General features: G+C 50.4%; 8 protein-coding genes across 11 annotated transcripts; 2 read left to right on the plus strand and 6 right to left on the minus strand.

The window, feature by feature from the left end:
- Positions 1-96: 96 nt before the first annotated feature.
- FOIG_01506 (chromosome transmission fidelity protein 8) lies at positions 97-2,035 on the plus strand. Its single transcript, XM_031198436.1, has one exon. It carries the CDS (start codon positions 267-269, stop codon positions 705-707), a length of 441 nt encoding a protein of 146 aa, XP_031074203.1. The 5' UTR covers positions 97-266; the 3' UTR covers positions 708-2,035.
- On the minus strand, positions 959-2,397 carry FOIG_01507 (diphthamide biosynthesis protein 1; the record flags this gene model as incomplete). The annotated part of the gene is made up of 2 exons (XM_031198437.1): positions 959-2,109; positions 2,187-2,397. The coding sequence occupies 2 exons, from the start codon at positions 2,395-2,397 to the stop codon at positions 959-961; spliced, it is 1,362 nt and encodes a 453-aa protein (XP_031074204.1).
- Positions 2,398-2,907: 510 nt separating this feature from the next.
- Positions 2,908-4,780, minus strand: FOIG_01508 (V-type proton ATPase subunit B; the record flags this gene model as incomplete). The annotated part of the gene is made up of 7 exons (XM_031198438.1): positions 2,908-3,715; positions 3,769-4,094; positions 4,148-4,309; positions 4,363-4,398; positions 4,452-4,471; positions 4,534-4,618; positions 4,682-4,780. 7 exons carry the CDS (start codon positions 4,778-4,780, stop codon positions 2,908-2,910), a joined length of 1,536 nt encoding a protein of 511 aa, XP_031074205.1.
- A 234-nt stretch (positions 4,781-5,014) lies between these two features.
- FOIG_01509 (hydroxymethylglutaryl-CoA lyase) lies at positions 5,015-6,445 on the minus strand. The gene is made up of 2 exons (XM_031198439.1): positions 6,079-6,445; positions 5,015-6,024 (listed from the first exon to the last, which is right to left on the minus strand). Exons 1-2 carry the CDS (start codon positions 6,337-6,339, stop codon positions 5,176-5,178), a joined length of 1,110 nt encoding a protein of 369 aa, XP_031074206.1. The 5' UTR covers positions 6,340-6,445; the 3' UTR covers positions 5,015-5,175.
- Positions 6,446-6,618: 173 nt separating this feature from the next.
- FOIG_01510 (tubulin alpha chain) lies at positions 6,619-8,853 on the minus strand. The gene is made up of 7 exons (XM_031198440.1): positions 8,564-8,853; positions 8,443-8,483; positions 8,363-8,389; positions 8,227-8,302; positions 7,643-8,173; positions 7,167-7,590; positions 6,619-7,110 (listed from the first exon to the last, which is right to left on the minus strand). The coding sequence occupies exons 1-7, from the start codon at positions 8,586-8,588 to the stop codon at positions 6,885-6,887; spliced, it is 1,350 nt and encodes a 449-aa protein (XP_031074207.1). The 5' UTR covers positions 8,589-8,853; the 3' UTR covers positions 6,619-6,884.
- A 538-nt stretch (positions 8,854-9,391) lies between these two features.
- On the minus strand, positions 9,392-13,186 carry FOIG_01511 (uncharacterized protein). Of its 4 annotated transcripts, XM_031198443.1 has the most exons (5): positions 12,516-13,186; positions 12,107-12,460; positions 9,813-12,053; positions 9,678-9,758; positions 9,392-9,577 (listed from the first exon to the last, which is right to left on the minus strand). In XM_031198443.1, exons 1-3 carry the CDS (start codon positions 12,852-12,854, stop codon positions 11,265-11,267), a joined length of 1,482 nt encoding a protein of 493 aa, XP_031074210.1. In that variant the 5' UTR covers positions 12,855-13,186; the 3' UTR covers positions 9,392-9,577; positions 9,678-9,758; positions 9,813-11,264. The 4 variants fall into 4 exon arrangements, with proteins under 4 accessions (XP_031074210.1, XP_031074208.1, XP_031074209.1 ...); XM_031198441.1 differs by having other exon boundaries at positions 9,392-9,758; XM_031198442.1 differs by having other exon boundaries at positions 9,678-12,053.
- Positions 10,051-13,537, plus strand: FOIG_01512 (uncharacterized protein). The gene is made up of 2 exons (XM_031198445.1): positions 10,051-10,446; positions 10,503-13,537. The coding sequence occupies exons 1-2, from the start codon at positions 10,132-10,134 to the stop codon at positions 10,917-10,919; spliced, it is 732 nt and encodes a 243-aa protein (XP_031074212.1). The 5' UTR covers positions 10,051-10,131; the 3' UTR covers positions 10,920-13,537.
- Positions 13,538-13,776: 239 nt separating this feature from the next.
- Positions 13,777-17,131, minus strand: FOIG_01513 (uncharacterized protein). The gene is made up of 2 exons (XM_031198446.1): positions 14,789-17,131; positions 13,777-14,734 (listed from the first exon to the last, which is right to left on the minus strand). The coding sequence occupies exons 1-2, from the start codon at positions 15,661-15,663 to the stop codon at positions 14,314-14,316; spliced, it is 1,296 nt and encodes a 431-aa protein (XP_031074213.1). The 5' UTR covers positions 15,664-17,131; the 3' UTR covers positions 13,777-14,313.
- Between the last annotated feature and the right edge of the window lie 1,227 nt (positions 17,132-18,358).

Here is an 18,358-nt window from a genome sequence, read left to right on the forward strand (position 1 = left end):
CTCACATCCCTCGGGCAAAGGAAAGTCCGACTACTCTGGATACCTAGGTACTAAGCTAGTGCGAGCCTGTTACCGACTGTTTCCACACCGTGTATACATGCATATTCTACTGTAGACTTCTAGGCACGTACCTCAAACTTAGACTCGAGGTGTCAATGGAAGCTTTCCAGCTCAGCTGGAGAGATTTGATACTGATACCTACCTATCTAACTGTTGGAACGATATAAACTGTTTGAAACATCGCCACTCTCGCATTTTCTCTCGTCATGTCCTCGGTTAAGCTATATCCTCCAAACAACAAGCCACCATCCTCAAGTCCTCTACCTCAACTCTTGCAAACCCCCTCAGGTCTAGCTCTCCTGGAACTCCAAGGAACCATCAATCTACCCCAAGACGCCAATGGAGATGCATTAGGCGGCGTCCAAGTTGGAAGACTTGACTTCCCAGATTTCGTGCCCGGTACTGAAGGCTCGACATGGATGAAGCGGGTTCACCTTTATGTTGGCCAGCATCAACGTCTCACTGGGGAGATCAAAAAGCTTCCAAAAGCCATGGCCGTGGTGCGAAAGAGAGAGAATAAGGTGATATCTGGCACAGGGGGGGAAACACTAGAGCAGGGCGAAAATCTCGAGGTGGTTGAGATTGTCAAGTACAAGCTTATGTTTCCAAACCGACCAGAGCCTGTCGGAACAGCCAATGCGACCTGATGACCTTTTTTTTTTTACTACGAGGTCAACGAAAAAGGCTATATCGTATTACGAATGCTGAGCGAGACTTCCGCACCTTATTCCAAGTCAACACTCAAATCTCCCATATCCTCTTAATCCGAGTGAAAGGCTCACCCATCCGTCCACTTCTTTTATCGATATTCAACTTTATTCTTCATCACCCTACTGTATATCCAGCCAAGGTCCTATCGCACTTGTTGGATCTCAACCGTTCAGTATCATCATTGCTTCTATCCTGAGGCAATCTGCAAAGGCCTTGTCCTTCCTAGCCCGTCCTTTCCGTAGTAGTCCATGGGATAGACACCTTCACCCCAATCTTGTCGCTCGCCCAATGCAACAAGTGCCTCGTACGGCGTTAGCAACGGCCGCGGGAATGCATAACCCCAATCAATACTCAATCGAGGGCAAGCAACCTGTACCCAGCACTCGACATCCGACATGAGCGCCAATTTGCCCGGAAAGATCTCACTTAGGAGCAAGTGCACGATAGGAATGCCTCGCGCCTTGAGCTCTTTCTCGATGAGGCCCAATGTATGCGGGTTGCCCTGGCGGCCAAGGGCGCCAAGAATCAGGCCCCATTTGCGTGCTGTACGAGCGCTATGGATGGCTGTACGACGGAGAGACTGCATTTCCTCATGGCCGTACGCCTCCCGCGTGAGCTTTCGAGAGTAAGGGTCGTATCGATAGGCTGGAATAGAAGGGTTGTGAATCATGATACTCTCAAGGTGGAAACGACCATCACCCAGGTACAGGATCAGATCGATATTGTCGTCGTCTTTCAGACGAGGAGAAGTGCAGCCCAGAATTTCACCCTTACTCAATGGTGCAATCTGGGGAACGAGAACACGGAAGCCACCGCGCTCGAGACTGCTTTTGACGCCATGGATAGTAGCGTTAAACTGAATAGTGCCGACAACAGCTATGGTTTTGCCACTGGCAAAGTTGCGCTCAAGGGATGCTAGGAGATGTGTCGCATCAATGCTGATGTCGACAAAGACGTATAGAGTTTTGATCGTGGTCACGTCGACGGGGATGAGGCAACTGTGAGCATAGTGCACCAGCAGGTCACAACCAAGGGCCCTTGCTGTGTAATCATCGATACAACAAGCGCCATAAGTCACATCGCCCATAATGAGTGTCTCGACACCAGGGCAGAACTGCGTCAAGATATCTGATATAGTAGTGGCAAAGAGTAAAAGGCCCTCGGGCATCTGTAACGCAACTCTCTTGGCGTTTGAAGTTTGAATGCGGTGGATCGTCTTGGGGATCTCAAAGTTGTAGTTAGCAGGCAATAACGCAATGGCAGCCTTCAGATCAGCGTTCTCAAGAATGTCCTTAGGAACTTGATTTAGAAGTCTGGGAGCCCTCCGAGGTTTGGCAGCTATAATAAACAGCATGAGTATATCTTCATCCATTCCTGAATTGGGTTTCATGACAAAGGACGGTGTTTTCACATACTCTGAACAGCACCGCTCTCCCCTGATGCTCCGAGCACTGCCGCGGCCTCAACTGCTGCTCTTCGTCCTATGAATCTCTTCTTTGGCTGCTTCAGTGGTGTTGCTGTCTCTGGCTCATTTTGGAAGGCGGGGGATTGACTCGTCTGAGCGAGCTGAGCTTCTTCGATATCGGCTGCTGTGCCCAGGTCTGTTTGTCTTCTATCTTCCTCCATATTGTGCTTGTGTGAAGAGAAAGACGATATACTCTCCACGACGAAATTATCTTGAAGTAAATCGAGAGTTCTCTTACATGGCCCGTTCAATCTGGAGTAAGTACAAACCAAAAAAGAAAAAAAGTTAGGTGGCAATGTGCGTGACTTGAATTTTCGACACTGTAGATCCACTCTCTTTGAAACTCGACTTCATTGGTTGTCTGAATCTAAAGAGACGCCATGACAACCAGCCAAGGTTTTACTGTTGTATGTTCTCATCACCATGGCAAGTCATGCTCCTCTTGGCTCAGGTAATCGATCATGAGACATCAGGGTCAGGTTGAGGATCGGTTGAATTGCATTGGCTCGCCCCCCTATCTTCGCCCATATACCTACTCTTGCTCTGCTCTACAGCCTCCCTCAACAACAGCGTGAAAACAATCAGCTAAAAACATTTCTCTTTCTGCTCTTCCATCAGCCTTGTGTGCGCGCTCATTATACTATCTATCAAAATGCCGACAAGTCGTCCCCTCATGCGTCAATAAGGTTCTCTTCCGTCTGCTGCTGGCTTCGGGCCTCAGTATCTGCCCGAGCCTTACCCTTGGCCTTAGACTCCTTTGCAGCTCGCTGGTAGAACTCGTTGAGAACCTTGGCGGGAATACGGTTGAGCAACTCCTTAGGGTAAATACGGAGAAGGCTCCATGCAAGGTCCAGAGACTCATAAATAGATCGAGACTCGTACTGGCCCTGGCTGATGAACTGACGCTCGAACTTCTCCAAGAACTCGAGGGACAGCTTGTCCTCAGCAGACAAGGCCTCCTCACCAACGACAGCCTTCATGGCTGCGGCATCACGACCAATAGCGTACTTGGCGTACAGTTGGTTCGAAACATCACCGTGGTCCTTTCGAGTCATGCCCTCACCAATGGCAGACTTCATCAGACGGGACAGCGAAGGCAGAACATTGATGGGCGGGTAGATTCCACGGTTGTCCAGAGCTCGGTCAATGAACACCTGACCCTCGGTAATGTAACCTGTCAGATCAGGAATGGGGTGGGTGATATCATCGTTGGGCATGGTCAGAATGGGAATCTGAGTAATGGAACCATTGCGGCCCTCAACACGACCGGCTCGTTCGTAGATGGTGGACAAATCAGTGTACATGTAACCAGGGTATCCGCGACGACCGGGAACTTCTTCTCGAGCGGCTGAAACTTCTCGGAGAGCATCACAGTAAGCAGAAAGATCGGTAAGGATGACCAAAACGTGCTTCTCGAGTTGGTAGGCGTAATATTCGGCAGTGGTAAGAGCAAGACGAGGAGTAATGATACGTTCGATGCTGGACAGGAATTAGTACGCGTATCGTCGTTATGAATATGGTTTGCAGCTCACGTAGGATCGTTGGCGAGGTTCAGGAAGAGTGTAACACGCTCCAGACTGCCGTTTTCCTCAAAGTCGCGGGTGAAGAAACGGGCAGTTTCCAAGTTAACACCCATAGCACCGAAGACGATCGAGAAATTCTCCTCGTGGCCGTCATGAACGCCCTTGTTAGTGATGCCCTGCTTCTGGACGAGGCCAGCCTGTCGGCAAATCTGGGCAGCGATTTCGTTGTGAGGTAGACCAGAGGCGGAAAAAATGGGAATCTTTTGTCCTCGGGCAATCGAGTTCATGGTGTCAATGGCAGAGATACCTGTGGAAATCATCTCCTCGGGATATTCCTATATCATGAGTCAGAATATATCTACCGTGTAGCGCTCAAGGGTAGCCTTACACGAGAATAAGGGTTAATAGGAGAACCGTTGATGTCAAGATAATCTTCAGCCAACACCTTGGGGCCCTTATCAATAGCTCGACCGGAACCATCAAAGATACGACCAAGCATGTCTTCAGAGACACCGATTTTCAAACTCTGGCCTGTAAACTGAACCTTGGTCTGTGGTCGTCTTAGCTTGATGTTCTACCAATAGAGCTCCCAATGCCGCCTACCTTCTTCACATCGATGCCGGAAGTACCCTCAAAGACCTATACAATCGTCAATCGCCATATCATATCGCATCGTATCTATGGAAAAGTACCTGGACGACAGCTCGATCACCTAGTAGTCCATATCAGCATGTTCCGCGTCATTACCTCAGAGACGCCAGCAGCTACACTAACCTCGAGCTTCCAAGACTTGGCCTGAGCGCTCAGTGCCATCGGGAAGAGTGAGTGTCACGATCTCATTGTATCGCGGAAATTTAACCTGTTTTTGTTGTCAGCCCGCAAGTTCCAAGCCGGCTCGATTTGGCAGATGACGACGGCGTACATTATCGAGGATGACGAGGGGACCGTTGACGCCGCCAACAGTGTTGTATCGAATTCTGGGAATGACCGAGTACGATGAGGACTCGCGAGGGTCCGCCATGATGGGCGATGGATCGGTGATCGGACGGTTGAAGGAAGGGGCAAAAGAGAATATAGGAGCCGATCGCGAAGCTTGGAGGTGAAGTCGGGAGAAGGTCTCAAGAGGTTGGAGGAGGTTGAGCTTGCTTCATCCAAGTGGGGCCTTTCCAGCTGCGCCAGCCCAAAGACGACGCACGGCCGATAACCTCACCTCCACATGGGCACGTTTCGACGACATCGGTGACATCACATGACATTCGCAGAGGTAAGGTAAGTTGACCGGTTACATCAACAGCATTTAAGTCTGTCAGCTTAATAGAAGGAATCTAGGAACCTGCGGTGTTTCTGAATAACTAGGTAAATAGTTGCCTGTCTTTTCTTACTATGCTCAACGAGAACACAACAACAGGCTTCCTCCTAGCTTTCCTTTGCGTTTTGCATAGCTCGAGTCCGAGCTCCAAGAACTGCTTTACCTACGGTGCTGCCATTTTCCTTACCCAACTCCTTTGTGATCCAGTCTCCAATGTCAGACATGGCATCCAGATTAATACCAGTGTCCATACCCAGAGTCTCCATAAAGTAAACCATGTTTTCCGTTGAAACGTTACCGGTGGCGCCAGGGCTGTAAGGACAGCCACCTAGACCACCAACACTGCTATCGAACGTCCGAATGCCGTGCTCTAAGGATACAGCAGTGTTCACTAGAGCTTGGCCGTATGTATCGTGGAAGTGCATAGCAATATCCTCAGTTCGAATACCAGCTGCAGACATGCATTGGAGGAGAGCTCCCGTTCGAGGTGCTGTACCCATACCTGTAGTGTCCCCGAGTGAGATCTCATCTGCTCCAGCCTCCAGAAGGTCTGTAGCAATTTCAGCTACTTTGTGAGGATCAACGTCGAACCCTTCGAATGGGCATCCTAGGACTACAGAAATGTAGGCGCGCACTCTGAGACCGATAGCCTTGGAATCCCTAATCACCTCCTTGAAGCGTTCGAGCGATGTCTTGATATCGCAATTGAGGTTCTTCTGTGTGAAGCTCTCGGTGGCAGCAGCAAAGACTGCGACTTCAACACTTGGCTTGGTGGCGGCCTCGGCTCCAGCTGCTGGCTCCAGTTGAGTTGCAAACTTTCCGCTATTCGCACTGAGGACATCGGCGGCAGATTTAAGGCCCTTGCCATTGGGTGCTAGGAAGGAGTATGAGATCGGGCCAGGAGAAGAAACCTTTCCGTCGAGGATATGCTGCAAGATTTCGCTGGAGTTGCTCATCTATCGTAAAAGTGTCAGGTTGCTGAGTAGACATCGGATTAGCAAGAACACTACCTGAGGCACCCATTTTGGAGCAACAAAGGATCCAGCTTCAATTGTAGAAACTCCAGTTCGGGCCAATCGTTCGATAAGCTCAATCTTGGTCTCCAAGGAGATTGCCTTCTTCTCATTTTGCAGGCCGTCCCGAGGCCCAACCTCGACGAGCCTAACCCGGTTATCATATGACTGATTGCTGGCCGTCGCAAGGCCTCTATGCCAGCGAATTTGTTGCGAGCGGCGACATGCTCTGCAGACGCTGGACCGCAAGAGACTCATGCTTGGAAATTTTTGTGAGCAGGCGATATAGGAGTCGATGTACGCTCGATTGAAATGGGTCGAAGTAGAAGGTACTGAAGTGCCGAGCTTGACGGAGAGGTCTAAGTATTGGACACAATCCGCGTACTATCGGCCCCCCAAAGCATGGGCCGAGCTTCGGGCTTCGGTACAGTCAATTTACAGTACCGATACAGTTACAGTTACAGGGCCGGGGCGGCTTTCTAAACCCGTTGTTCCCCGCATTGTTTAAACTTCCATGGCATTCGAGGACTTCAATAGCTGGCGGATAATTTTGTTGTAAGGAGAGGTATCTTGCATTATTACAACTACAATACTCGCAACTACAGTGCTGCCTCACATAATGCCGACGGCTCAGACATGGAAGCTGCAGAGAGGCAGCCAAACCATGTACAGATTTTGGTCCTTTTTGACATTAAAATTCGTTTTGGCTTGACCTTTGTGAAAATAAGAAAATACACCTCTTTATCGTTGACAGGCTAAAACTGGGTAGAAGTCGGTATTCCAGTAATCGCATCCGTAACCGCTTAGTACTCAGCCTCGAGCTCCTCCTCACCCATGGAGTCGGTGGCGACCTCCTCGTAATCGCGCTCCAGGGCAGCAAGATCCTCGCGAGCCTCGGAGAACTCGCCTTCCTCCATACCTTCACCCACGTACCAGTGGACAAAGGCACGCTTGGAGTGCATGAGATCGAACTTGAGAGAAAGTGAAGACCATGCCTCGGCGATGGCGGTAGTATTAGAGAGCATGCAGCTGTTTTGGCGTTAATTCTTTCGTTCCATTCGTTAAATGACAAGGAATCGACTTACACAGCGCGGCTGACCTTGGCGAGGTCACCGTTAGGCACATTCTCGGGGGCCTGGTAGCAGATACCAAGCTTGAAACCAGTGGGGCACCAATCGACGAACTGGATAGTTCGCTTGGTCTTCAGTGTAGCAACAGCAGCATGGGCGTCGTTGGGAACGACGTCACCACGGTACAGCAAACAGGTAGCCATATACTTGCCGTGACGGGGGTCACACTTGACCATCTGGTTGTTGGGCTCGAAGCAAGACATTGTCATCTCTTGGACGGAGTTGGCTTCGTGGGCAGCCTTAGCAGCGGAGATGACGGGGGCGTAGGCGACCAGAGGGAAATGGATTCTGGGGTAAGGGACCAGGTTGGTCTGGAATTCGTTCAAGTCGACGTTCAGGGATCCATCGAATCGCAAAGATGCAGTGATAGAAGAGACGACTATGTGTTGTTAGTCAACTGGCAACTGCATAGCCCAACAGCTGTAACATACCCTGAGCAATGAGGCGGTTGAGGTTCTCGTAGTTAGGGCGCTCGAGGCCGAGGTTTCGGCGGCAGATATCGTAAATGGCCTCATTGTCGACCATGAAAGAGCAGTCGGAGTGCTCAAGGGTGGTGTGTGTGGTAAGGATGGAGTTGTATGGCTCGACAACGGATGTGGCAGTCTGAGGCGCGGGATAAACACAGAACTCCAGCTTGCTCTTCTTGCCGTAGTCGACCGACAGACGCTCCATCAGGAGAGCACCGAAACCAGAACCAGTACCGCCACCGAAAGAGTGGAACACGAGGAAGCCCTGGAGGCCAACACAGTTGTCGGCAACACGGCGAATCTTGTCGAGGACGCCATCGATGAGCTCCTTTCCAACGGTGTAGTGGCCACGGGCATAGTTGTTTGAGGCATCCTCCTTGCCAGTGATCATCATCTCAGGGTGGAAAAGGTTGCGGTAAGCACCGGTGCGGACCTCGTCGACGACATTGGGCTCCAAATCACAGTAGATGGCGCGGGGGACATACTTGCCCTGACCTAGAAATGAGTGTTAGAACAGTACGACCGTCAAGTCCCAGATTAAGCCATACCAGTCTCGGAGAAGAAAGTGCTGAAACCTTGATCGGGGTCTTGGGACTTTCGCTCCTCTGTGAGGTAACCATCGGGCTTGAGTTGGTCAGTATTTGGACGTCACGTTTGTTGACAAATTTAGGGGTTGTTGTGTACCTGGATACCGTGCTCGAGGCAGTAAAGCTAGGAAAACAATCAGTAAGGAGCTACATTAACAAAGTCTTGACAAAACTCACCTCCCAGCAGGAGTTGGCGATTTGGCAACCAGCCTGTCCAACTAGAATAGCTCAGTTAGCATCGCAACAAAGCAGACAGAGATGCGGTGAAAGCCCAACGCCAAAGGGAGGAATAGCTTACCGTTGATGCTAATGACCTCACGCATGTTTGCTGACGATAGTGTTTACAAGTATGAGATGGAGGAAGTCGATGCAATGCAAGAGCAGAGAAGAGGGACCACGAGAAAAGAGGAGGACAAAAAAGGACAGGCCAGACAAGGCTTTTACAGCGGGAAGAGAGGAGACAAGGCGAGGGCGAATGTTTGGTTTGGTGATAAGTTAGCGGAGTGGAGTGGACTGGATGGGAGAAAATAGGTGAGGTGGGGGAAATTTGGCAGACAGGGGAGTCTTTGCTGCCCTGGGATTGGATTGGACCTTCTATGGATTTGTTGATTTGATTTGATTTCGAGGCGTGCCTGGGCTGAAAAGGGGCAAGCGCGTCCTGCAACGCCCTGTTGGCGTTTTCCGTTGCCGGCGCCTGTTGGCCAGCTGCCAGGGCCCAGGGGTTGCCAAAAGGACCCTCTGGCCACCTACCACTCCGTTGTTTCTGTGTCCGTGGTTGTGGTTCTTCGCTTCACCGCTCCATCAAAATTAGCAGCTACAAGGAATTATTATGTCCAGCGTTATGGAGTCGTCGTGTAGAGGCTGGCACTGAATCTCACGGACCAGGCTGCCAACGCCAGCACACTCAAGTTGAGATATTGGTGTCTCTCTTAGACGATGGTCCAATGGATCCATATTTACCACTGTCGAACGACATCTCATCTCGGGCTGTTGAGGCGTTCATTTCGCCTGTGTTAATTATAATTGACCTCATATCCATACCAGGTGTTTGAACTTTGAGCAGCCTCTAACTCAACTCAACAAAAGAAAATATCATAAGCAATTCAATCACTCTTGTTCCTGTTTTCTGTCCTTTCACAGTATTCTATTTCTTCACTGGAAGATAGTTGCAGTAGCCATCCTGGTCAGGCACCATGTTCATTTGTTTACATCCTTGTTGATATCTACGGTACGTACCCAGAACCACAACTCCCTTCTCGTTACCTTATCGTTCGCCTTGTACTCCGTACCAGCAGCTTAGGTATAGTAGTTCCTACAAGACATGGTTAATAAGGGGCAATTCCATTGTGTTCACAAGCATCTAGCTACCTAGGTACTAGATACCTATGTAGGCCGGTTGTCGTGATACATACGCAGGTGTCACTTGAGAAACTCGCAACTGCCGTTCGTTATCACCACCAGGCTCGAGCTCGGTCGATGATCTTCATTATGGTCTGTGATGTGTCAAACCCCCAAAGGCCCAAGCTTTACCGGTTAGTAGTACGCACGGCCACAATTCAACATCATTTTCCCTCTATGTACCAATACGAACTTGCGAATGTATTAGAATGACAGATCGTGCCATGGCAGATTAATATGTGAATATTGCCATTTCACACTGAAGATGGGGAAATCGTAAGTCTATAATAGTCAAACTGTAACATTGAGTTGTTAGATATGGCTGACTGGTGGGGCAGCTGGTCAATATCACACACGTGACGCTTTTGTTCCTACCTAGCTTAACATGTTAGTACCAACCTGAAAACAGTCCTTACACATTGCAAGGACAACAGTTGGAGGGCAAACACAGGTCTCTCAATTACCAATATGCTGTCTCTCGGGAGGGCTCAAACCATATATGCTCTGGGCGGCCTGTTGTTTCTTCTTAGCACGGCCATCGCCAATGTTGAAAAGACAATATTCACAGCTCCTGCATCACTCCCTATTCCCCAACAGAAGCCTTCGCTGGGTGATCTCAGACTACCGATCCTTACACCAGACGCCCCAAGTATTCGAACTCATATCAGCCGCAGCTTTCCCTCTGAGCCAAAGGATTACGCTTCCGGCGTTGCAACATGGGTGCTTCTTGATAAACTAAACCAAGGCCAGCGGTATGAGTTTCGTGTATGTTGGGCTGCGGTCGTAAGTCAACGCGAGATTTACGTAGAGAAAGCAAGCTAATTCGTGTGCGCCGCCAGCAACCAACTGGGTTTGACTTGGGTGTATACGAGCTGGACACCGTGTGGCAGACACCAGAGCTGATTCAGTCACTTGCCAGCTACTCATTTTCTCGCCAAGATCAAGAAGCTAGGCTGACAGAAGAGTCAACTCAAACTGAAGGCAGGGAGCGCGAGGCTTCCATTCTTCTGCTACAGATCAAGGCATCTGCTGACTACTTTACGGACGACGCGGCTCTTATGAAGGATCCCTCACCTGTACACGTAGATCTCATCCTCGACCCCTATCTTTATGGTATCGTCCCCCGTTCTCTAGTCTCAGCAGCTGGCTATCTTGTTCTTGTCGGCGCGGTGGCTTGGTTTGTGTCCAGATCTATCGCCTCTAAGTTACAGACAATTGCAGTCACAACCGATGGCGCAAACAAAAAACAGAATTAACGGGGTGTTGGCACCATCGGGCTCTCGACTCTAGATGCTAAAAAAGGGGCTTGGTGGAATGCGTTCTACTATCTACGTTAATCATATTGCTCGTAACTTCTCCAACTTCATGTCACTCTCCCTGGCCCTCTCAAGAGCTTCGATATCTATACTCGTTTCGACACACATCTTCATCGAAAAACACTTTCATATCGAGCATCCAAGTGTCGGATGTGACAGGAGAGCTGTAAATTTCTTCGGCTTGGGATATTCTTGCGGTCTCGTACCAAAACGATTCAGGTGGTCGATAACTCAAAAGAGTGGCATAAATACTGCGGTTGTTCCGTACAGGTTCATTGCAGTCTCTCAGTAAGCTCCTCCATACTGAGGGTGGGAACCATGAGGCACAGGAGGAGCGCCACTGTTGAATTGCGACTGGCCACCGTAAGACTGCTGGTTCCCCTGGCCTGCGTTATAGGAAGGGTTATATCCTCCGGGAGGGGCTCCAGGTGGAGGAGGAAAGTTCTGATTGCCTGAGCTTGGCGGTGGTGCACTATAGCCCTGTGACTGCTGAGCATGTTGATCAGGCGGGCCGCCAAAGTGGCCGCCGTGCGCTTGAACATCTGGAAAGCCTGTACCAGAAGACGGTTGATGTGGCTGTTGTCCAGGGGGTGGAGGAAAGTATTGTTGTCCCTGTTGTGCATTTTGTCCATGCTGGGGAGGGCCTCCTGGGGGAGGAGGAGGGAACGAGTTGTTCGAAGAACCATGAGGGCTCCCACCGAAAGAAGAGTTGCCTCCGTACTGCTGGTTCGAGCCAGGCTGCTGCTGATGACTTCCATAAGGGCCATTCTGACCGGGCTGTTGCTGATGCGAGTTGAAAGGCTGATGAGAACCTGGCTGCTGCTGCGATCCGTATGTCTGATTCTGACTAGGTTGGTGTTGAGAACCGTACTGTTGGTTCGAGCCATGCTGTTGATGCTGGTTCGGGGATGGAGAGCCATAGGAATGCACACCGGCCGCGGGGGGCGCTGAAGCGACCGGGGGAGCTGAGCCCGTAGGGTTGTAGGTTGGTGCCTCGCCAGAGTACGTTCCACCACCTCCCTGCTGCTGCTGCGGCTGTTGCCCAGAACTATAGCCAAAGTTGGAGTTTTGTCCCTATCGCCTGATTAGTCTTGCGCGAACGGCGCACGTTGCTGTTGTGAACATACACTGCTGCCGTGTTTGCCGCCAAACATAGTTGCAACACCACCCATAAGCTGCCCGGCGAGGCCTCCCTGATGATGGCTTGAGCTCTGGTTGGAATTACCATGGTAATTTTGGGGGGCAGGAGGCTTCTCCTGACTAGCCGAGTGCATAAAGCTCGACGCCAGTTGCCCAACGAGCTTTCCTGCGCCCGAGGGCTTGTTTCCTCCATTGCTGCCGCCACTACCACCATGGCTGCCGCCGAGGAACTGGTTTGCAAGACCGCCGAGATTGCCCAATGGACTGGAGCTGTGGCCACCGCTGCTGCTACCACCATGACCAGAGTTCTTTCCGCCGAGCAAAGCGTTCATAGCCATGCTCTGACAGGCTGTTAGCATAATTCAACACTATTCGAGAAATGCCAAGACGACATACTCCAAGACCCCGTTCACCAGAGGGACCATCTACACCTCGGGTGCCGTCCGGCATAATTGGTTCCATGGTACCATCTGCATGGCGCACAGTTTGCGATCCATCAGGATGCGTGATGAGTTCCGAACGTTTGGGAGCGCCGTAAGGATGTTCGCCCTGGGGAGCTGGAGTATTTCCCGTTTTGGCTGGTTCAGTAGGAACCTCCCACTGCGAAACACCGGTCGACAGTTGTACATAATAATATTTCTTGCTTGTGCCATCCCATTGAGCAATCCAGCCCGCGGGCAGCGGGGGAGGAGCAAACGTGGGGCCTTCGGCCTGAGGAGAGGCAGGGCCCGTCATGTTCGAGATACGGTATAGGTAGGTAAAGATATTGTATGTAGCGGTCGAGGCGGGGAGATGTCGCAAATGGAGAGGTCGCAGATAAGGTAGGCAAAGGATGAATAAATTGTCGCGTGGTGAGGGAGAAGGAGTGGTTGAAGACGGAAGTCCGTCACTGAACGAGAAGGGCCGCAGTCATGAAGAGTGTAAAATACAAGAGGCGGGAACAAGACAAGAGACGAGGTGAGGTTTAGATGGTGTCGCCTCTAAACTAACCCTGGGTGGTGGAGGTTAATAAGGCAGGCTTGGCTTGACTGGGCTAAGCTGGAGGAGGGGCTCCAGGCTCTCTTTCGCCGCCCAAGATCGATTGATGGGAAGGGACCCTCAGCAAGGGAAAAGCCCACTTTGGGTTGTTATGCTGGGTTCCATCCATTCGAGAGGTAGGTACCTACCCAGCGGCTAGATCAGGCGTCTCCAGAAGTGAGTATCAAACTGAACCGGCTCACTAATCCCAACAACTTGGACCAGTGTCTTCAACCAGGACGCCAAATTTCGTACGGATAGTCAGGTCCACAACCTATACTATCGGGCTCTGGATAATCAATTCAGATATGTACTCCTGAACTCTCAATAGCTTCATCTCACCATCCAAAAGACTCCACTGGGCTTCTGAGGTACCAAGGTATGGACCAAGCACAGCCCCGCCAGCAGCCCAGGTTAGGCTTGGATTCCAGACAAAAACCTACCTTTAATGAATACTGTATATATACTGTCTGATAAGCGCCAGTCTTGGTGCTGACGAATGTCTAACGATATAGTTAACCAATCACAACCTTTCACACAAGTTCACATCATACTGTGCATGTTGCTTTTTTTGGCGTCATGCTGGATAGCATGCTTCACCTAACGTTAGTACCTACGTAGGCATCACAGCCCCTCCTCTCGCAACAACACAACACACCAGAAGTGGTCTCCAACCTCCACGATCTGCTACCAAATGATCGTTTGTGTTTACGTGTCGTAGGCGGCCTCTTCCTATCCGACGAAGTCCATACAAACCCCAACACACACATTGGCCGACCCAGGTTAGGCTAGGGTAGTAAAGCATACCTTATTGTTTTATCGTCATTGCTCTCCCCACCACATAGTATTATCCGGAATCACCGTCCCACAAGTCTGAGTAGGACTACTCCGAGTACTTGACAAAGAGTGCATTAAGCTGTATGCTTTAATTATTTCCTTATCAGGTCTTTCATGCAATGAGCCATATTCTACAATTAACAATCACAGCCATGTCGAAATAAGTGTTTTGAAAGATCCATGAGTCTGATTCCTATTCCAGTTATTGTACATGAAGATGAAAACTCCCAAACCCTTCCATCCACTCTTCCAGAACGTCAAGCAAGGTATATGCTGGTCTATTTTGCTCTCCTTCCTCTTGACATTCCGAATTGCAGCTCAGCTCTAGTTCAAGATAGCCTTAGACCTGGCGACCTCGAATGGCGAGTCGGCGACCGAAACCAAAGGCCATAGCCGAGCTCTTATTGCCAGAGCAGGTTGTGCCAGCGGCCATAGATTGAACAACAGACCAGCGACCGGAAGCGCAACGCTGGTACTTGGTTCCACCAATGCAGTTCCAGGCGCCCTCATCACTGCATGCAGTACCAGCAGTCTCTTCAGAACCGGAGCCAGAGCCACCCTCACCTGCACCAGTACCAGGAGCAGTGGGGGTGGTAGGAGCAGGCTCAGGGCTACCAACACTGGTAGGAACAGGCTGACCGCCAGTTCCGGGAGCAGGTTTGGTCATGGTCAAGAGAGTGCTGGTTGCGGCGGGAGCTGAAGGAGCAGGGGCACCAGTAGCCTCAGCAGGCTGAGAGACGGTGACGAAAACACCACCAGGACTGTGAGTTTGTGAGTCAGGGGCATTACCAATAGAAGAGAGAGAGGGTACATACGCTGAAGGGGCGCCGGCAGCTGGAGCTGATGGCTGAGCGGCAGGGGCTGAAGGTTGAGCAGCAGGCTGAGTTTGAGTAGGGGCAGCAGGAGCACTTGGAGCAGCACCGTTGTTGCCGCCAGCGGAGCCGTCAGCGGGAGTGCTAGGAACAGCACCGTTGTTACCATCACCGGAGCCGGAGCCAGAGCCGGAGCCACTACCAGATCCTGCCTTACCACAAGTACCCTTGGGGCCAGCAGTCTTCTGGGAGTCGTTGCTCACATCGGGACCAGGATCGGGGAATTCGAGATCGGACGACTCCTCGGTAGTGCAGCCATTTCCGACGTTAGCAACGAACATCTCAGGACGGTTGCTCATGGCATCTGCTCGCTTGCCGGAGCCACCACCAATAGTGACGGCAGCGCAATTCATGTACATCTCACGATTACCGATCTGATTGAACCACGACCAGGCGAAGATAGCCTCGCCGGATGGAGCGTCGCTGGGGACCTTGAAGTCGAAGGTGGTGGTACCAGCACCAGGACAGTTGCCGATGTATGAGTGGATGACCTTCCAAGACTTTCCTTTGTCGTAGGAGAGGGACGCCTGGCAACTACCACCACCGTGGTTAGCACCGCCGGTGATGCTCATGTTGTAGGAACCGCCGGCTGCCCAGTCCGCGACCGAGGCACCCTCCTTAGTACCAAAGAGGGAGTGGTAGCCCTTGCAAGGGAAATTGGCGCCGCTTGCGTCGAGAGGGGCGGTCATGCTGTAGTCGACATCGCTACCAGCATTGGGGTTGGATTTTGACTTGAAGGGGGGAGGGTAAATCATCTCCATATGTGCCTGGGCTAGACCAGCCAGACCGAGGCACGCAGCGACAGACGGGAAATGCATTTTGTCGCAGTTAAAAAGGTGTGGTAGAAATGAAAGTAGTGTGCGAGGGTATCTCGGAAAGAAATTGCTGTTGACACGATTGTGTTGTTGTCGAGTGTTGCTCAGAGATTGCTTTGAGTAATCCTTGTGATGAGTCTTGCAGGATGAAAGATTTCTGAAAGGATTGAAGCGGTTTTATATCAGAGCCTGGCTTGTCCTTTGAGATTTTTCGGGCTGTTCGTTGTTCAAGTGAACTGATAATGAATGGCGAACCACGGGTGCGGGTTCTGTTACAGTCGTTATTGTTCGGTGGTCGAACAGTGAATCAAAGGATTGTGGGTAATTGAACAACAACGTTGGTAAAGGAAAGAAAGTGATGAGGAACAATAAGATCCCAACACGAGCAAGGTGAAGAATATTTGTTACTGTATTGAAGAGAGAAAACAACAGTGACTGTACACCAGGAGTGACGAGCAGTGGCGGGCACAGATGGGTGAAACGATCTTGTTTTCTCGAACAGGTCGACGGCGTCGGACGGGAGGCTCCAGGTGACACAAGGGCCGAGTTCTTGTACGTTGTTCAGTCGGTGAGTTGATGAAAGCTGTCGTTCAGAAAAAGATTCCAGTGTCCGTTACAAACAGGATGGACTGGGGTAGAAGAAGTGAAGAGGAAGTTTCTTGATTGTGAGGGAATGTATCCAGCCCGTCAAGGGAGTGTCAAGAAGAAGAAGAAGAAGAAGTGAAGAAGAAAGAAGTCAAAAAGGGACCGTCTAGAGATAGAATCCTGAGCGTTGCTGCAGATGAAAAGAAAGAAAGCGGATTTTGGAGGTTGGGGAGGACCTCTTATGTAGTACTCTGTACGATCACAACCACTTTCCTTTACCCACCAGGTCTGGCAGGTCAGAATGTTTCAGTCGTTTCGTTTCGGCTGCCTCTAAGCCAAGACACCGCACAGCACAGCACAGCACAGCATAGAGCAGAGTCAATAACCGGACGGACCCTTGACAGTAGTTGACTAACTAATCCAAACCAATGGTCTCCTGATTCCCTGTCCTGAATCGCGGAGCGGCAAAGGTCGAGCGAATTAGTCGCTCTCGTTGTTCGTCTTTACCCCTTGCAGGCTCGCAGAGCCAGGGCCTCCAACTCCACAGAGCATGAACACCCAACTACACAGCCCGGAAGTAAGTGCCATCAAGAGGCGGGAGGGTCCCTTAGGATCGACGTTATTCCCTTGACTCGCCAGGAACAATTTTCGGGGAGCGAAGCGACTGGCGGTGGAAGCGTCTCGACTGTGGGCGTCTATGTCGCATGTGTCTGGAGACCCCCTTGGGAGCCGGCGCCTAATGGCAAGCAGAGGATTCTCTTACCTAGGTACCTACCTATTCAGTAGTCACGTCATGGTACTTCTGATACCCAATACCCATAAATCATTTCCGTTTCTTTCTATCGTTATCGTAAGTTACATGGATCTCATGCCATCGTTCTCTGTGTACCTACCTGCGTTGATGTTGAAAAGAAAAGTGGTACCCCTGGACAGAGGCGCCGGGCCAAGAATTCGAAACCGATCTCTTCCCCACATGCCCTTGCTCTCGCAAGCACAGACTCTTTCATTATCATGCTCAATACTCAATGGAAGTCTCTAACTAAGCCTCTTAAGCGTTTAGACAGATATCTACTGGACAAGGGACAAGCGACACCTGATACACGAGTTGTTGGTCTAGCCCTTTTCTTTCTTTCTCTGTTATTAAATGTCTTGCTTTCTCTATGAATACATCATGTGCTCTAATTAAACGTCTGCTTTTCATCTCGTAACACATACCTCATCTTCAACAATGGCACTCTTGCACGTGCTGCTTGCTTCGTAGATCTCTTATGCCGTGTTTGCCTGCCATGCGCCGGGCTACATGATGTGAGACCTGACGCGGCCCGTTTGTTGCTCGCCTTTGTTGCCACCCAATATTGGTCTGTTTATAGTCACGTTCCCTGTTGTTTCGTTGTTTCGATCCTTCTTTATGCCCATCTTCGCCGAAATACCCGTCTCGCCTTCGGATAGAACGAATGTCATCCTTTCAGCACATCTATGTACACTAGAGGCATACTCTGTCACGGGTGTAAGTCGTCAAATCGCAAGGATTGGTTCACCTTTCACTTTGGTTGAAGGCCCGAGTTCCGCACTTCTTTTTTGGTCAAAGGGCAAACAAGGATCAAAGGATGAAGCAAGCCTAGGTGACGGTCTAGGGTCGCCTCAGCCAATCATATTTTAAAACCTACCCTGTCGCTTTGAAAGCCACCCGCGGCCTAGAAATGCATTGATTGGGCTGGTACCTGAGTGAAACGCACCATCTGCAATGGCTTCAGGGGAGTCAGATCGGGCAACGATAATCCTTTCACCTGAGATGAAATTTGCCTTTCTTCTAACTGAAGCAAAAAATAAATAACATCATGCATCTGAGATTTACGATTATCAATAGGATCAAGTTGCTACTAATGACTTGCCTGTTGGGGATACTCGTGATTAATTCGTAAACAAATACACGTAACAGAACAATTTAAAACTGTCAAAGGTTCTGAACCCGAAACTTGGGTTATCGCGATTCGAGCAGGTCAAGTCAAATCTGATATGACTTCACGTGAAAATTTGTAATAGCGATGGCCCCTTTCATCTCCAATGCAATTCTAGAGAATCGGTTCCAAGGGTCCAAAACCACATATCTTTG

The sequence above is a fragment of the Fusarium odoratissimum genome (assembly GCF_000260195.1).
Source record: "Fusarium odoratissimum NRRL 54006 unplaced genomic scaffold supercont1.1, whole genome shotgun sequence".
NCBI lineage: Eukaryota > Fungi > Ascomycota > Sordariomycetes > Hypocreales > Nectriaceae > Fusarium > Fusarium odoratissimum.

Coding starts and splice junctions, on each gene's coding strand:
- FOIG_01506 (XM_031198436.1), top strand. CDS start 267: ATGTCCTCGGTTAAGCTATATCCTCCAAACAACAAGCCACCATCCTCA.
- FOIG_01509 (XM_031198439.1), bottom strand. CDS start 6,339: ATGAGTCTCTTGCGGTCCAGCGTCTGCAGAGCATGTCGCCGCTCGCAA. Junction 6,025..6,078: donor CTCCAAAATGGGTGCCTCAG/GTAGTGTTCTTG, acceptor CTTTTACGATAG/ATGAGCAACTCCAGCGAAAT.
- FOIG_01510 (XM_031198440.1), bottom strand. CDS start 8,588: ATGCGTGAGGTCATTAGCATCAACG. Junction 8,174..8,226: donor CACTTTCTTCTCCGAGACTG/GTATGGCTTAAT, acceptor ACTCATTTCTAG/GTCAGGGCAAGTATGTCCCC. Junction 7,591..7,642: donor CAACCGCCTCATTGCTCAGG/GTATGTTACAGC, acceptor AACAACACATAG/TCGTCTCTTCTATCACTGCA.
- FOIG_01512 (XM_031198445.1), top strand. CDS start 10,132: ATGCTGTCTCTCGGGAGGGCTCAAACCATATATGCTCTGGGCGGCCTG. Junction 10,447..10,502: donor GTGTATGTTGGGCTGCGGTC/GTAAGTCAACGC, acceptor GTGCGCCGCCAG/CAACCAACTGGGTTTGACTT.
- FOIG_01511 (XM_031198443.1), bottom strand. CDS start 12,854: ATGACGGGCCCTGCCTCTCCTCAGGCCGAAGGCCCCACGTTTGCTCCT. Junction 12,461..12,515: donor CTGGTGAACGGGGTCTTGGA/GTATGTCGTCTT, acceptor ACAGCCTGTCAG/AGCATGGCTATGAACGCTTT. Junction 12,054..12,106: donor GCGGCAAACACGGCAGCAGT/GTATGTTCACAA, acceptor ATCAGGCGATAG/GGACAAAACTCCAACTTTGG.
- FOIG_01513 (XM_031198446.1), bottom strand. CDS start 15,663: ATGCATTTCCCGTCTGTCGCTGCGTGCCTCGGTCTGGCTGGTCTAGCC. Junction 14,735..14,788: donor GCTGCCGGCGCCCCTTCAGC/GTATGTACCCTC, acceptor ACAAACTCACAG/TCCTGGTGGTGTTTTCGTCA.